General features: G+C 36.8%; 2 protein-coding genes across 18 annotated transcripts in view; both read left to right on the top strand.

The window, feature by feature from the left end:
* The window catches only part of matn4 (matrilin 4), a 46,848-nt gene extending 40,494 nt beyond the window's left edge, over positions 1-6,354 (top strand). For all 16 annotated transcript variants that reach the window (XM_036134736.1, XM_036134735.1, XM_036134734.1 and 13 more), the window contains 7 exons: positions 562-684; positions 1,849-1,946; positions 2,271-2,402; positions 2,577-2,760; positions 3,990-4,142; positions 4,645-4,749; positions 5,134-6,354. In XM_036134736.1, the coding sequence (XP_035990629.1) occupies positions 562-684; positions 1,849-1,946; positions 2,271-2,402; positions 2,577-2,760; positions 3,990-4,142; positions 4,645-4,749; positions 5,134-5,192 (854 nt within the window). In that variant the 3' untranslated portion in view covers positions 5,193-6,354. The remainder of the gene's footprint in view (positions 1-561; positions 685-1,848; positions 1,947-2,270; positions 2,403-2,576; positions 2,761-3,989; positions 4,143-4,644; positions 4,750-5,133) is intronic.
* Positions 6,355-14,564: 8,210 nt separating this feature from the next.
* On the top strand, positions 14,565-16,793 carry LOC105919688 (odorant receptor 131-2-like). 2 transcript variants are annotated; one of them, XM_036134757.1, is made up of 3 exons: positions 14,565-14,720; positions 16,020-16,039; positions 16,115-16,793. In XM_036134757.1, the coding sequence occupies exons 1-3, from the start codon at positions 14,571-14,573 to the stop codon at positions 16,785-16,787; spliced, it is 843 nt and encodes a 280-aa protein (XP_035990650.1). In that variant the 5' UTR covers positions 14,565-14,570; the 3' UTR covers positions 16,788-16,793. The 2 variants fall into 2 exon arrangements, with proteins under 2 accessions (XP_035990650.1, XP_012710508.2); XM_012855054.2 differs by having other exon boundaries at positions 16,020-16,793.
* The last annotated feature ends 1,450 nt before the right edge of the window (positions 16,794-18,243 follow it).

The raw sequence follows: 18,243 nt of genomic DNA, 5'->3' as shown, positions 1-18,243 counted from the left end.
AATGATATATAACAATAAAATATGTGAGTGAGTTTAGGGAATCATTCAACACACCAGATCAGTGGAACGCTTTTATGCTTGACTTCTTCCAGCTAATGTTGTTGACATTTTTTGACCTGCCAGAGATCTAGGCTTTAATTCAATCAAAAAATTGTAGTTGGTCAATATTTACAAATAGCTTATGCAAACATATAAAAAGGTCCAAACATCTGATCCATTGAGTTCTGAATGTGAAAAACATACTGATAGAGAAATACGGTTCTGCTGTAAAGTATGTTTAATTGAAAAACAACTGGAGAACAAAAGCAATGAATTTACGTCCAAGACTGACATTTCCTTGAGAAACAAATACAACAATTAATATATCATTTAATTTAATAAATTTGGTGATGCAATACTTATTTGTTTAAACCTTGTTTGCTAAAAACTTTTTTTTTTCGCAAAAAAATCTTGATTTTCTTGACATCGTCTCATAATTCATCTCAGCAGCATTTTCCTCATAAATAATATGTCACATGTTGTCTTGTGTTGCTTAATGTTTCTGTATTTGTATTTATTTAGACATGGACATGTGCAACACAGTGAAGCATGGCTGTGAGTACCAGTGTGTTAATACTCCTGGATCTTTCTACTGTGTTTGTCCTGAGGGACAACTGCTTCAGGAGGATGGCAAGACTTGTGGCAGTAAGTTTAATCTTTGCAGAAAGACATGGTTTATAGGCATGAAATGCATTTTGTAATTCAGCCCTGCACACACATAGGACATATAGGATACCTATAGATAGAGAAAGCTTTATCATTAGAGGGCTTATATGGGCTTGATTAGTTACAAACCTTATAAACAGAAAAGAGCATCAGATGTTTGATGAAAAATATATTAAATGCAATTTAGGTTATTTAAATTTAAACTCAAATCACACACGATAGATTTCTTATTTAATATAAAAACGGGGGTCGTAAGAATCGAAGTGAAGATAAATAAGAGGTTGAGGAATAACCCACGCTGATGTGAAAAACAGTTTGGTTATGTTGAAAAAAAATAGCTTGACTCTTGTGAGGATTATCTTTTAAAATGTATTTCCCTGAAATGAGAATGAGAGACAGGGCCTGACCAAATTTTTACTGTCTAGCCAAAGCTTGTTCTAATCTGAAGAAAATATAGTATATCAATTATTAAATAGTGGGGAAATATAAATCTTTTATTTCATAAAGTGCTCTAAATAAGTACTATGAATTATTATTATAAAAATATTGAGGTAAAACACAATCTTTATCTGGTATTTGTGTTCATACTGCACAATGCGGGAAAAGAAATGTTGATAAGCCAAATATCAGTTTTGTGTTTGTAAATCATGCAAAAAGATTAAACCCATTAATTTACTCAATTATTTAGTGATGTGTGAATGAAAACCAGTTTGGCAATTTGAGGTTCATAGTTTATAAAACATATATTTCTTAACTGATATATCCAACCATTAGAAAAAAATCTAAAGATATAAAGGTTATTCATTCTTAAAATGTTATCTTTGATCATGCAGTTTAAGTTTTTTCTCTTTTTTTTACATAACTAACATTTGAAAAATATAGCTTTAATAATTTACTACTGGGTTGGATGTTGTTAAAAAGATTCTGTTCCATTTATGCTAACTTTGCATTGGATTTTGTGGTGGTGATACTTTTTGTGTTCAGGTTTTTATATTTGATTACTGGTGTCTTTTTCTTGGGATTTTATCTTATCTTTCAAGAAACACTGTTGCAAATGGAGCAATACAAAAGAATTAACACAGAGCAAACATGATAAATCTGTTATCCCTATTATTTTCAGCCTAACACTTGTTTCGTCTTCAGCTTGCAAGTCTGCAAACATCGACCTGGTGCTGCTGATCGATGGCTCCAAGAGCGTCCGCCCTCAAAACTTTGAGCTTGTCAAAAAGTTTGTTAATCAGGTGGAGCCTTTTCTAAGAAATAATTGTGTTGTATTACAGAATATTGTCACTGCACAGACAACAGAACTGTGACAAAAGCAAATGTGCACTTCTGATCTTGATTAAAAGAATACATCTTGCACAGATTGATTTAAAATAAAGAAAAAAACATTTGTTTATGCATAATACAATGTTAGTATCTGGATTTTCAATCATACTGACAAAAGAATACTTTTTCAGTGAGGTTAGATTTTGTTTGTGTGTTTTTTTTTTTTGAACTGCAGAGCTGAATGTAAATAGGTACAAGCATTTGACGTCATATGTCTATTTCCTGACACCCTCCAGGTTGTAGACTCTCTGGACGTGTCTGCTCACGGCACCAGAGTCGGTCTGGTTCAGTACTCCAGCCGAGTCAGGACTGAGTTCCCACTCAATATGTACCACACTGCCGCAGACATCAAAAACGCAGTCATGAAGGTAGCGTAACAAATGTGAATTTGCCTTTATTTTAGGTTGTGGAAGTCGACTTATCAGGTAGCTATCATCGTTTTGAGTGCTAATATCAGCTTTTACACAGAGACTAAGAAACAGCAAAGTATGAGTAATGTTAAAGATAATTGTGTTATGGCTTTACAAACTTTGTGCTTTTAGGTGGATTATATGGAAAAAGGAACAATGACTGGTCTGGCACTGAAGCACATGCTGGAAAACAGCTTCTCAGAAGCAGAAGGCGCCCGGCCAGCCAGTCGCAACATCCCTCGGGTCGGGCTGGTTTTCACAGACGGACGATCCCAGGATGACATCAGCGAGTACGCCAAAAAGGCGAAGGAAGCAGGTCAGTGTCAGGATTCAGGTTTTGTTTTTGGACTTTTCATTCATTCCCCACTCTGTTCAGTCACCTCCCAGCCACCACTCAGCACCATTATCAGATCCACTGATTACCCTCAAGTCATTCCACCTGATCATCTGTCTACATATACCTGCTTCTCTCATCCATTCACCGGGACATCTCGTCTTGTCCTGCTGCCTGCATGTGGTTTTTCTCCCTGTGTTTTTGGTGCTCTGTTTTTTGTGGACCTGTTCTTGCCCTGCCCTCGCTAGTTTACTTTACTAGTGCTTGTGTGCTCTGCCTGATCCCTGTGGATTCTACTACACCCAGTCAAGTCAGTCTCCACCTTCATCATCCGTCCAGCCTGCCATTTTCTGCCTGTCATCTACTCCACTTCCTTCAATAAACTTCTTAAAACGTACTTCTTGTCTGGCTTGAATATCGGGTTTCCAGATAAATTCATTACAGCCAGTACCAGTGAAATCCTAATGATATTTTGGCTTCTCCAAAATTAGCACCTTCAAGCTTTACTGCAATTTAAAGCTGCAAACATGGACAAGCTAAACGCATTCTGCTGAAAAGGGGAATGTTCAGATGAATGAAGGTAAAGCTGTTCAGCCAGAACAATGACTTTTAAATCCAGGGAATCTGTAGTCTGTCAAAGTATGATGGAGGTAGCATCGTGTTCTAAGTCTGTTTGTGGTACCATAGCATTGTAAAAAGTGGATCGTACTTCTTAAAGATTTTACATCTGCATCATAACTGCTAGACGGTTGAAACTTGGGACAGTTTGGTGTTTCCTCAAGGCCGATAATCCCAAAAACACAGCACATCGTACAAGGATGAAGCAGGCTAACATTAATCTTCTGATGGGACATTTCCAAAGTCTGTAACCTCAAGCATGTTGACAACATATGTGAACTATGCTAAACAGCCAATGCTGCTTCAGAACATCTACCCAAATATACAAATTGGTGTATGCATGTTGATGTTTAAGCCTGTATGTAAAATTTTGACACCTTTTATTTATATAGTAAATTTCAAAGTTGTGCACCCAGCTTACTGTTTAGAAATGTGTTAATAAATAAAAGCTAAAATAATCCTTAAATGCCTATAATGTATATGTAATTCATGCTCATAATGGGTGCATTTAAGCCTTTCTAACGCATCATAAATATTATTGCATTAATAAACAATTTGTCATAATGGGGTTTTTTTTCCCTGTATCCATGCAGGAATCACCATGTATGCTGTTGGTGTGGGCAAAGCTGTGGAAGATGAGCTGCGTGAAATTGCATCTGACCCTGTGGACAAACATTTCTATTACACAACTGATTTCACTGCCATCAACACCATCGCTGAGAACCTCAAACTTAATATTTGTCCAGGTAAAAAACAAAAACAAGCACAACCTTAGTGAGAACTCTGTAGTGTTGAATAAAAAAATTAAAAAGCAAATCCTGATAAGGAAGATGGAATCAAAGAGCTTAGAATAACGAGGGTCGGTTATTTTTGTTTGCCTTTGATTACTGATTTTTTTTATATGTCACTCTGATATTTTCTTTACATATCATCCTTGATCAATTAGGTTTAGACAACTAAACTCTGAAGACAAGTATTTCAAATAATAATTTAGTTAAATGTCAAGCTTTACAATCACAGCAAACTGCATTAAAATGTAGAGTGACGGCAAATCATTACAAACTGTATGCAAACAGTTTTTTTGCTGATCCAAGTGGACGTAAAGGGTCAGATCTGACTTTTCATAAACAAGACAGTTTAGATAGAACCAGACAGACATGTTGACCTTTAATTAGAAGTCTTAAAATGTATATGAATCATTGATGGAAAGACTTTATGAGAACAAAATGTTGACTTTTTTGTCTGCAGCGGAGAGTCAGGGGGAGGTTGAGGTGAAGGATCCATGTGCCTGTGAGAACATGGTGGAGTTCCAGCAGGGCACCATCAACACTCTGGATCTGCTCACAGAAAAACATATCCTTTTAATGAAAATTCAAAAAATCTTTAGTATACAAGTAACACTCTTTATATATGATCATATATTTATGATTTGAAATAACTCAGGTTATAAATAACTGACCTAAGAGTTTGCATGCAGCTCTGTGTCTGTGTTGCTCAGTTTTGCCTTTTTTCTTTATCTGGTGTCAATATTCTTTCTTTTCCCCACACATAGTAGACATGTATAATTCTACTTTTTACTTTGCAATTCTGTTTTGTGTTGGTCTATTACATTTATGAAAAGGTTTAAGGTTTGTGAACAATTATGCAAAGCACTGTAACGCAAACAGTTGAACATGACGTATATGTAAGCATGCAGGGAACTGCAGAAATCTTACTTATCCTTAATGGAATATCTACTCGCTGCAATGGCTTCCCGTTTAGAGCAACTGGAGAACCAGCTCCTCTCAAGGAAGTGACGTGGTCAAACAGAGTGAGCAAACAGGCCAGCACACAGGCAGACTGATGGGAAAAAAGAAGACAATGACTCATCCTGAAAAAAAGTATTGTGATCCGTGGCATGAGCAACACGTGTTTGAGCAGCAGTCAGACACCCACATGTGAAACAGGGGATTTTACAAAACCTATGAATACTGTGAGAAATACAGTATGTGAGAATTTTTGATGGTGATTGAAATTTCTGTTGTCGCTCTAAATGGCATAAAGGAACCAACATCAGTGATGCCCAATGTACAACATAGGTATTATTTAAAATAAACCCTTAAAACATACCGTTTCCTACAATGTATTGTAAGAAACTATTTAATACTTGTATTGAATTACACATTAGTTTCTGGTTTCTTTCAACGAGCACTCCACTCTAACCAGGCGGTCTGTTTTTTGTAAACTAGATGCAATCAGTGGACTGTAGCTATAAGCCTAAAGTGTACCTTCAGGTTTTGTCATTGTCACAATCATCTGCATCCTTCAGTGCCCTTTTTATACTGGATCCCATATGTATTTGTATGTATTTATGGTAGATTGCGGTTTTTATTTTTTTCAACCAACTGCAGAAACACTAAAACCACGTAGAAGGACACAAGTTAGAGAAATTAAGTCCTGATACCACTTCCATTAACTCTCTGGCTTGTGTCACATAAAGCCTTTTCTTTTTTACCTCCTGAGCTAACACTCAGACCTGACTAGCTTTTCAGAGTTGAGAAGCATTGAAAAGGTAACTGGCTTTAAAATTAAAAAGGGAATTTATGAAATGTTGAGTCTTAATATTTACTGAAGCTGTGGTGTTAATTCAGTAGAGGAATCTGCAAATATTATAAGACATACTGCTTTTATATGAATATTTATAATTTACAGCTCTTTTCATATATGCTGGATTATAATATATATTGAAAAAGGTTCTTCATTTGATTTTAGAAACTGGAGTCTAAATTTATTGGATTTTTTTCTGCTAATTTAGATGTTCATTCTTTCCATGTGTAATAAAAATACCACCATAGATTTATAGCCCTTAATATCTGAACATCTGTTTGATTTCATATATGTTCTAATAACTAACTTTTTGTATTTTTGTAATGAGTCTGTTAAACCAAAGAGGGAAATAAAGGACTAAAATTTTTGCCACCGAGTGTTGGTCTGGTTATTATTTTTTTAAATCCTCACAATATTTTCCGATGTGCGTTTTCCCCCCACATAGTTTAAACAATGGTAAAAGTATTTGGTAAATAAACTTTATTTTAGTCTAGTATTCTTTAAGTATCCTTAGGAAATAAGACCTACATGTTGTTGCTTTTACCAAGAAGTTCCCAAAGACAAAAAAAAAGTAATTATCTGTGGAGCAACTTTAGTTTTGTTTTTGTTTTTGTCAGACACATGGACAGGTACAAGTTTCACCCAGAAGGATAAATGTTAAATCCCTGTGGACTTTAATCTGCTGCATTCAAAGAGCATCTCTACAGGGATTACTTACTGCTTTCAGACTGAGTATCATTACTGATGGTGACCTTTAATGCATTTTCTCAACAGACCCTTAAGCAACGCATGTTTGCTCCAGAAGTTTCTTTCTTTTAAACAAGTTAATACATTAAAAAGCGATAACTTCGTTTCCACTATTTATAAATTCAAATGTTATTATTGAAAAAAACAAAAACTTTTAAAGTACTAAGTCTTACTGTTGAGTTTTTTTTTTTTCTGGGAATTTAAAGTACACACACCTCAAAAGTATTAACTACAACTTATAATGAATGATAACTACTTTTTAATTAATCCCACAACAGATACTCTCTACGTTTTTTTTTTTTTTTTAATAAAAAATTAAAACAAGCCAGCATTTATTCAGTTCAATCTAATCAGAATCAGATTTAAATAATGATAGATACATTCAGCTAAAGCTAGTTTGGGTCACAAACAGCATGTTTTATGATAATTCATGTCGCCACAGTTATTAAAGTGCATCACTCTTGAATTTGATTAATAACTTTGCACATGGTGTTCAGAAAAAAACTGACTTAAGCAGAGCAAACTCAAGATAGACAGTGCTCTGTGTTGAGTTTTCAGGGATTTATAAGACAGGAAAAAAAACAGAATACACTGCCTTCAGTTCTGAGTAAAAGAAATAAACAAGTCATGGGAGATATTATCATTGATTGTAAAAACATTAAGAAAAGAATATCAAGAGAAAATTATTATTGTCTCAGGTCACTAGACAGCAAGACCTAAAACAACTTAATGTATGCATTTTGTCCAAACAGGAAGTTTTAACCCTAAGAAAGCAGAAGAAACTTGCAAATTGTCTATTAGAACTCCTAATGTACAAACATCCAGAAACTTCCTCACAAAAGTATACATTTTGTACAAATAACAGAGGCCAATTCCTATTATTTGTTACTTAATTTATATGTATAATTTGGGAAATTATGTCCTTTATATTCTGTCAACATAATTTTCTTTTCAAACAATGTATGTGCCATTTTACATTTTGAAAAAAGTACCAACAAAACACCCCAAAGTTTTAGAAAGTGCAAAATAAAGGAGAGAAAAAAGGATTTATGCAAATGAATTTAAACAAGTTTGAAGGGGATCATGATTGAGAAAGTAACATTTCAAAGTTAGTCTCTAGACAAAGTTAGATTATGGACTCGTGTCACGTTCCATCAAATTGATCAATGTATTCTTTAAAATTTACAGAAATTGATATCTCACAACAATAAGTTTGTCCCCATTCAGTGGCTGCATCCTTCTCTGAAACCTACTTAGCCTATTCTACTTTCAGAGGCCTGATTCTCTGAAGGATGCATGGCCCGCATCAAGTTCCTGTGAAATGACACTAGACTACTCTATGTTATGCCTAGTTTTTTTTAATTCATGAATGTTTTTGAATATGGCTTTATTGAATTTTGGGTTTTACCACAAACATAATGAACTAAAATACCAAACACCAACCAAAACACATTCATCTCTGGGACACAGAACACATCCTTCCTGAACACATACGGGGATCTGAAAATTGTACCCAAAGATGAACCAGACTGGAGAAGGTCCACAGTTCTCTTCCAACTATCTTGTCCAATTTAGTTTAATTTTTACATAAAGTCTCATAAAGGGGATAGTGTGTCTGGGGTCTTGCTTTAAAAATACATACAGGTGGGCCTCCTTACACTCCTTTTGCTGATTTTTTTTTCAAATAACATATACAAATATTTTGATTGGTATTTCAATAAGGGGCCATTTATATATAAAACTTACTAAGTTTTCATTTAGACTGTTTTCAACCTAATTCTCTCTTTTGAAAAGAGAATGGAAATCATTAACATTCTGATCCAGTTGTTGATTTATAGACAATTGAATGGGATATGTAGGGCTGCATCCTTCCTCTGCCATGAAAGGAGGAAACCCTTGAAAATTACAATTTCAAAAGGAACTGGGACAACTTTGTGTCACAGTGTTGTGATTTAATGGGCCTTCAAATGTTGAGCCGCTGTTGCCATCAAAGGCTTTTGTTTTCTTTTTTTTGGCAGAAATAAAGGAGATAATGTTTAAAAATTATATTTTTCCCTTGTGTTTATTATGTTAAAAATAATATTTTCCAAAATACAAAATCTAACACCAACGTTTATTTCAGTAAAATTAATAACTTTTAAGTGAAAAATCTAAATACAAAATCTTTTTTTTTTTTTTAAACTTGCCAACATGCCAGTCAAATCTGTGCAGAATCATATATTTCTGCAGATTTGGAATCTGTTCATAAACAAAATAAAGTGAAAACTAGTTAGCCAAGTGAGCGATAAAGCTGCTGTCCTGGTGGATTTGATAAGAGACTCTGTCTATGGAGAATATTTGTTTTAAAACAATCTTTCTAATATCATTAACCTTATTCATGTGCTCTCTAGTGAACATGCTCACTTTGTTTCTAATTAGGACGACCATTTCAAGTAAATAATGACACCTACATGTCCTTCCCTGATTGTTTTAATAGGATTAACAACAATCTCTCTCAAAAACTTGTCTAATAGATCCCCTTGGTTGTTCTGTGGTGCATAACACATTGCATGGCAGATAACAACCCATCCCTCTGTGTGTGACCTTTATTGTTAGAGTCTAAACAGGATTAATGAGATGGTTGTCTGTTTGTCCTGGAGCATGACTCACCTTTTGAACTCTCTCAGGATTATTGAAAATGTCAGGATGTCCCAACAGTATTGCTAACAGAAGTAAGTGCAATAGCGTTGCAAGTTATCAAGAGAAGATGTCTTAATTATAATTCATATTATAAAATAATGTGAAACCTTTAAGGCACAAAATAAATCCACTACATCTAAACTCAGATCAAAGTCATGCATCTTTACAGTTTTTCATAAAACTGTTGTTGTACTTTCAAAGAGGGTTACTTTTAAGAAAACTGGATGTTTATGCAAAAGACATCCATGAGAGAATGGCTACTAAAATATTTGTTTCAAAACCCATACAACTACATTTAGAACAAGTTTTTTTTTTTTTTTGTATATGAAAATAAGAATTAATGTTTTTGCACTGTTAATTATATTTACAAACAACATCAGGTAGAATAATTGCAATAGAATAAGAAGGTATAAAACAAGCTTTTTTTTTTAAAAAAAGTTATAAAAGTAGAAAAGATAAAAAAGCTCTCAGATAAAATTACTGCTTTTGTTACATCACGATTGACTTGTTAATAAACTGGATAATATGTAGAAGCTGTTAACAAAACCAAGAAAATCACGTTTGTCTTTTAAAGTGTGCCATAAAAGGCCTGTTGCTGCAATGTTTTGTGTAGTTGTACACTGAATTACTTTGGCCCTGGATTATATTCTATGCTTTTATGTTTCTGTTAAATGCACATTTGTTTTATTTAATTTTAAATAATTGTAAGTATGTTTTCAGGTTTGTTGTGGAAGCAGTACAGGCTTGGTGGTCCAGCCATGTTTACACCTCAAGATGTACATTCAGCGACAACAGCAGGGTGTCTTAAGTTCTAGCGAGAGCGGTGTAGACATATAGAACTTGGTCACTCACGCAGTAACACACAAACAAATAAACAACTATCCAGCTCAAAACAAGGCAATAAAACCTGCTCAAACAACAAATGCAATTTAAAATATTAACAGTGTGTTCTTTCCCTCATCGAAGGGAAGCTGGACCAGGAAATCATTGTATTCTGCAGAGCAAGCTTAAAAAGTCAGAGAGTCATAAAACCACAGAAACCAGCAGCAACTCTGTGACAGCTGAGGTCTGATGGACCTGGGGTCTGGCAGCATTGATGGGGCAAAATAAGATCTGTGGTAGGGAGGGGGTTAAGTGATTTGAATCATGTTCGGGTGGATTGTGGGAGTTTGAAAGCTGGGCGCACCTGTTGGGGCCTGCATTGGGCCTGTGTGGCATGTGCAGCCTTACTTGGGATGATGGACCTGGCAGGCATGATGGGAGCACCATGAAGTTCCCCATCCTCTGCAATTTTTGGCCACATTGTGCACTTAGGGCTTTGAGACTGGGATAGGAGAGACTCTGCTGTCAATTAGCAGTAGGGTCTCGCATACCCCAGCTACAACCCCAGATTTAATGCAGTTTAGACACACACTGCATCAATCTCAACTAAATGGAGCAGGGATGCCCATGTCCAGTCCTCAGGACCTGCTTTCCTGTATTTCTGGGCCGCAGTATCAAACCTATTGAAAAATATTTTCAGTTCATTGGCCCGGTCCACGTGACCTTCCAACCCCATGCCAGTAGACTTCTGGAACCCTGTGATGGCTCTCATCCCACTCCATCATTCCCCCATGTTGTTGGTCTGGAGTTTATTCTCCAGCTTTCTCCTGTATTTGTCCTTAGCCTCCTTGGTTTTACGTTTGAGTACCACCTGCACTCTCCTCACCTCCTCACGGTTGCCATCTCTGAACACTCTCTTCTTCTCATTTAGGATGGCCTTTATGTCCTTGGTGATCCAGGGTTTATTGTTGGCGTAACAGGTGACAGTCCGAGCTGGAACATTGCAGTCCACACAGAAGTTGATACAGTCTGTAATGCACTCTGTGAGCCCATCAATGTCCTCCCCGTGGGGCTCACAGAATGCAAGCCAGTCAGTTACCCCAAAGCAGGCATGCAGTGCCTCATAAGCCTCCTCCGACCACCGTCCTTGTGGTCGTAGGCTTCCTCTTCACCAGAGACACATAGCAGGGTTTGAGGTGAACCAGGTTCTGATCTAACCTGCCCAGAGGGGGGAGGGGGAGGGGGGGGGGATGTATACATCAGGTCCAGGGTCCTCTCCTCTCTAGTAGGGCAGCTCACATATTGTTTGAAGGTCGGCAGAACGTTGTTCATCGTGACATGGTTGAAGTCTCCCGACATGATGATGAGGACATTAGGATGTTGGGTCTGTAGTTTGGAGATGGTGGTGTGTATGATGCTGCAGGCAGATGTTGGGTTTGCAGAGGGAGGGATGTACAGGACAGCAGCAATGACGTGTGGGATCTCTCTGGGCAGCTTATATGGACAGAGTCCAACCCCCAGCAGTTCAACATCCGGGCTACAGAGCTGTTCTTTAATGGTGATGTGACCTGCAGAGTCTGGAAACAGTTAGGATAACAGGCATTGGTCGGTAACTGGCAAGCAGAGACTGACAGAGAAATGAGTGGGGGCTGGTTTGAGGTCAAAAGTCATGAAAACAGTCCAAGTTGAATCCAGAAAACAGAAGACTCAGCATTGACATCAGTTAAGGGTAAGGCGGAGAAAATCCACAGAAAATGTGATCCAGTCAGGAACAAAGAATCAGCCAGGTAAAAAATGCTAAACATCTACTGGCTCAAGGCTTTCAATAATCTTGCACTACTTTCCTGCTGAATGGGTGAAAGAGATGAGCTTGTTTGAGCTGCCAAGGGAAACAGCTCACAGGTGCTATAGATTATCTTGATTGCAGAGATGCAGGATGAGTGCAGCAGCATGCAGACAGACAGGCCAGAACATGACAACAATAATGATGAAAACAGACATAAAAAAGCCCCAAAACCCAAACACCTAGGCTCATGACAGGCACATAAGCCGTTTTAAACGGCAAGTATTATATGTGCTATTGCCATGTTTTAACTAGAATGTTGTTTTAATTTTTTTTTAAGTACTTTTTAGTGTAACCTGGCAAACAATTTAATGGTACACCAACAAAGACCTAAGAGAGGGATGCTCCATTAATCCCATAAGAGTTGTATGGCAACTTCCAAACTCCAAAGTCAATCGTTCTATTAAAAAAGTGAGGGTAAACAAGTGAACACTTACGACCGATCTACTCAGCAGCAAACTTACCCTAAGGTCCGACCAGAAAATCTTCAGAGAAATTACAAATAGGAGTTTCATTGCTGACGCCAAAGGCCTCAATAAATGTTAAGGTACATTACGTTACAATTAGAAAAACCGTACCAAACTAGATGAAATTCCCATCCTTATAAAAAGAGGATGAGCAGGTTTGCAAAGTTGTGTCTGAATTAACCCCAAAAACTCAATACGATAAGATGTTATGAAGTGATGCACGATATCATGCATCACTTCATAACAGCATCATGGAATCATGCGCTGATATGCTGTGCTTGGCGAAAACCAAACCTTTAGGTATAGGTTAACACTGACTATTGGACTCCTTTGGTTTGTATTCTGTAATCAAATAGGAGGCTACCTGCCTATCAAGCCCAAACTGAGTTATAAGTAGGACAATGATCCCAAACAAGCTGCTCACCTATCACAGAATTACTGAAGAATAAAAGAACAAATGTGTTGTATTGGGAAGTCAAAAACCAGACCGCCACATCATTGAAATTCTGTGTGGGGCCTTAAAAGAGCGGCACAGAAACAAATGTAAGCAAACCTCACTGCATCGATATGAGATCAAAGCTGGCAATACTTATTTTCCTCATGGGACAAATGTCTGAATTACATATTTTTGTAAAGTTAAAGGGGTTTGTCCTTGTTGTCAAACAATAAGATAAAAATGTTACCTTATCTGGCCATTGAACAACTATCTGTGATTTTTTTAAGTCTCTCAATGTCTGATCAGTTATCTATTTAGATTATCTTTGGAAAGTTTTGCAAGTTTGGAGGTTATATCTTGTAAAACAAGGATACACAATCATCTGCACACGTGTGGTAACCCAGAGGGTTGCTAGTTCCTACGTATGCACAGTCACACCCATGAATCCTTAGCCTGATGATATCCAAACTATTTAAAGTATAGAGCATCAGTGTTGGTGTTGCTTTAATCTGTTAACGAAGACACTGTGCATAGATTTTGCATTAAAACAAAGGAAATAATTATCAAGGAGTTAAACTCTTCTAGTCAGCCTTCATGAGTTGAATAAGATGCCTTTAATACATTTTAACCTTTGTGAATAAGGAATAGGTAAAAAAAAAAAAAGAATAAAGAAAACTCCTTTAAGCTGATGTGGTGATCCTGAACTTGAGGTTAGTGCTTTTATTTTAACTTTTGGAAATGTCCAGCTTTTACACCCTGATGTAAAATTCTGTTTTTTGTTTAAACAATTAACAAAATGACATGGTGATACTTTACTACAAAGACTGACAGGATTTTGTTAAGATGTGTACATGGATTTGGGCTGTTTGGCTCCTCTATTTCCATGTCACAATGTGTTATAATGTTGGACTTTTTAATTATTCAGAGCTTACAATTTCAAATTTAAATGGATTTTTGTGCTTTTAATAGTATTAACAATACCACTGAAATGTTGAGTGAAAGATTTAACTAATCACTTTGGCATCGGTTATTAGAGAAGGCCTTGTGATATTTTTTATATCCAAATGGATCGAAATGTGAGTCATGTTAAGACCTGATGTACCTTATATGGCAAAAATCAAACGGTTAATAACTGCAGAAACACAGACCAGTATCTTTACTCGTGCTGACCTCTGTCAAAGAACAACTAATTGTGTAGCGACTGATAATTGGACTCTCATTTTAAATATATTGTCTTGTAGTGATTTTATGTTATTTTGTTTTATGGCTTTTTATTCTGTTTAAGTATGGTTATTTTCAGATGGAAATATCTTGCAGATATGTATGTATTGTATTTATATTTATTGTATTTTATATGATACTCAGAGGAACTCTAGATGAAAACCAGCATTCATGGCTAGTAAAAAAAACAAAACAAGTATGGGCTTGTAAGGATCACAACTACTTAAACATGCTTATACACCTTTATAGGTTTTATATTTTAATTAACCATAGCCTTTGTAGAAAATAGAAATAGAAAACTACTTTTGATGATGTAGCAGATCTCTGTAAATTATTTAGCATCTTTTTCTTTTCCCTTTACAGGCTTAAAGAAATGAATGTGTCGGCTGCTAACGTGACAGTGGTTTTAGATTATAGGGATTCCTTCCTTAAGGCTGTGATCAAGAACATTATTGTTGTGGTTCTCAGCATTTCCATCAACTACATCAATGCAGGAATCATTCATACCTTCTCTAAGCAGCAGGTCAGACATCTTCTAATTATATGTATATATACACATTTTATAAAACAAATTTCTAGAATAGGAATGTTCTGTTTTTTATCCTGTTTTGCTAAGTTTTTACATTTCAAACAAAGCAGCGCAAGGTGAATAAGTGCAGGACGTTGCAAAAGCATTCAGACTTGAATTTTATATTTTCCCATGTTACAACCTCAAACTTCAATTTATTTTTTTGCGATTTCATCTGACAGACCAACACAGGAGTGCGATTGCATTCGGCCCCCTGAGTAAATATTTTTAAAAATAATTTTTTACCGCTAAGTCTTTTAATGTCTTCACCAGTCTTCAGAGTTTTGGCCCTATTTCCTTGCAAACTAGCCCCAGTTCAGTCAGATTGGATGCTGAGTGTCTGTGAACATTGGTTTTCAAGTCTTGCCACAGATTCTCAGTTCGATTTAGGTCTGGACTTTGACTGGGTCAATATAACATATAGTTTTGTTTTGAACTAAATTACTTTGCATCTCTGGCTGTATGTTTGGGGTTGTTATCCTGCTGCTGGTGTAACCTACAACCCAGTCTGATATATTTTGAAGTCTCCAACAGGTTTTCTTCCAATATTTCCCTGTATTTAACACCATGAAACTGCTCTGACCAGCTACACTGTCTCTGTTGCAACAAAGTCTCCTTACAGAAAGATTTTGCCACTATTATGCTTGATCATGGCAATGTTGATTGGATGCTTCAAGCTGATGTGAAACATTTGATTTACACCCCTATCAGAGCTATACATGTAATTAAAACATTAATTTTAGTCTCATCCTACTCTTTCACTCATTTATAGTGTCCACCGAATGGTTTGTGAAAACCTTTGAAAAGGACTCCTAAAGGTTTTCTTAAGCTATATCTTCATGCCACTTTTCCACATAAAAGCCAGCATTTTAGAGTATAAAACATGTTTGTTCATCTTAAATAATATAGTATAATACAGGTATAATATAGAAAATGTTTGGGTTTATGTGAGCTTAGGTCATTTTAATATTGTTTTTTGAAATATTGTACTTACATTATGGTGTAAATCATAAACAACACGGAAATGAGTTGTTTAGACATGTGCCATAGCAGCTCAAACCCATAAAAATCAAACATTTGAGCCATTTCTTTCAAACAAATGTCATCCCTTATGCTAGTCATTAATTAACCACAACTTTAAAATAATGTCTGCTACTTGCATAAAACTTCATCTCCTACTTGGTTCATCATTCACCATACAACTTTATGACTTATAACCATCACTACCATGTGCTTTTTTTGTCTGATCTCTAGATCTTCTACACAAATCCTCGGTACATCCTGTTTGTTCACTTAGTGATCAATGACATGATTCAAGTGTCGCTGACTGTTGCCCTTTTCATCGTTAGCTACATCCTCTACAAGATACAAGTGTTTGTCTGTTGCATCCTAATGCTGGTTGCCCTCTTCACCACTGAAAACACCCCACTGAACCTGGCCTGCATGGCGATGGAGTGCTACATCGCCATCTGCATTCCCCTCCGTCATCCTCAGATCTGCACAATCAAGAGAACACGGCTGCTGATTCTTCTAATCTGGACCACAAGCCTGTTGTCTGTTCTCCCCGATCTCTTCATTACCTTGGCCACAGAGCCACTGGACTATTTTAATATGCAAGTGTTTTGCCTCAGGGAAACCGCTTTTCGAAATCCCAGAATCATAGAGAGGAGAAATATTACCTATATTGTATATCTGGTTTTAGTTTGGTGCGTTATCCTTTATATTTATTTCCGAATAATTTTCACAGCAAGAATAGCAAATAAAGACGCTAAAAAGGCGAGGAACACAATCCTCCTCCATGGGTTTCAGCTTCTGCTGTGTATGGCAGGGTATGCAGAACATCTGTTGAAACAGGCAGTGTTGCAATGGTTTCCTAAGTATTATTCAGACTCTCTGTTTGCTTGTTATATAATTTTTCAAATACTGCCACGATCTATTAGTTCAATTATCTACGGCATAAGAGATAAAACTTTCAGGAAGCACCTAAAAGGACACCTACTTTGTCAGTTGCGCTCACATTAACATAAATTGTGCATATACGTTATTGTTATTCAGTCTTGTATGACCTGCATTGAATCTTATACTATATAAATATTTCTTATGAAAAGTTTTGTTGTTTGTTGTCAAATGGGTTATGGTTAACCCTAACCCTCTCACACACACACAAACGCACACATATATATATATATATATATATATATATATATATATATATATATATATATATATATATTAGGGCTGGGCAAGTTAACGCGTTAATTTCGCGTTAACTCATTAGACTATTAACGGCGATATTTTCTTTAACGCGCGTTAACGCATGTTGCTCACATGCTTTTATTTTGTGAAGGTCTGTCCAACTTCCGTTTGTGTGTGCCGCACTTCCGTTTCAGCGTTTCCCTCGGCCAAATAACATTAGTTTGACTGAAATGATCAACTGTCGCGGCAACAGTGTCAAAACTTGCAGAGCAATCGAAGTGGCAGGTCAGGGCCACAGCTTCAAACTATTCATGAGTGAGTGGATGATACAAAGAAGTGGCCTCATATAATGTACGAGGACATTTTAACCTGTTTTGTGTCTTTACTTGGTGAGGATGGCTCTGCTGTGCGACTTTACCGAAGCGAACCTCCGCAGTGAAAGAGTTGGATCGGTGTTAATAAATATCAACATGGATGACCTGGTATTCATGGAGGCTGATGTCCGTTCAAGCTAAAACTAGTCCGACGTTCACGCTGCTGGATTCTGACTGCATCAATCGGCTCTACGAGACCTCAGAGCACTCTGATGCTGCGGCTCCAGGGAAAGCCTTCAGTCATGCAGCGGCGACTTATGGAAGGTAGGCTGATGAATTATCTGATTCAGAATCATACTGGCCGTTGGCTCGTTGTGATTAGATTGCTGGTCAGTTAATTTTGTAATGTTTGGGATTTAACTGATGTTATGAGAGGATATCAAAACATTAGCTTACCTGTCTCCTCTCCTCTTGACGTCTCCTGGTTTTGTTTTTTTATGGAACTTCGCAGCCCAGACACTTTTCTGGCGTCATGTGGTCTTATGTTGGTCTTTTGTCCACAAAATGAAAAAAGCATACGGTCGCTTCGGTGGTTTCTTCAGATTTTAAGCTTTTAACCACAGGCGAAGGGATTCCTCATTCTTCGGCTGAGGGTGAATGAAGTAGGGCGCCTCGTATCCACAGCTTTTGTACACGGTCGATGATTAAAACACTCCTGCTCCACGTAAACCTTTCTTTTACACTCGTTACTATGACAACCTCTAACCACACAAATGATCCCGGTCTTCCTCAAAGTCATAATGACGAGTAATTTGAGACGAAGTAGCCGCATGAGCCGCTTCTCAGATACCTAAACACTGACAGGAAGTGAGCGGGCGGAAGTCTCGCACAAACAAACGTCAACTCGCTGCCTCCATGTTTCCGTCAAAAATAAGGTGGATATGCACGCGAGAAAGTAACAACAAAAA

Source organism: Fundulus heteroclitus, unplaced genomic scaffold, assembly GCF_011125445.2.
Source record: "Fundulus heteroclitus isolate FHET01 unplaced genomic scaffold, MU-UCD_Fhet_4.1 scaffold_90, whole genome shotgun sequence".
NCBI classification, from domain to species: domain Eukaryota; kingdom Metazoa; phylum Chordata; class Actinopteri; order Cyprinodontiformes; family Fundulidae; genus Fundulus; species Fundulus heteroclitus.
This window is presented reverse-complemented; position numbering and strand designations above follow the sequence as displayed.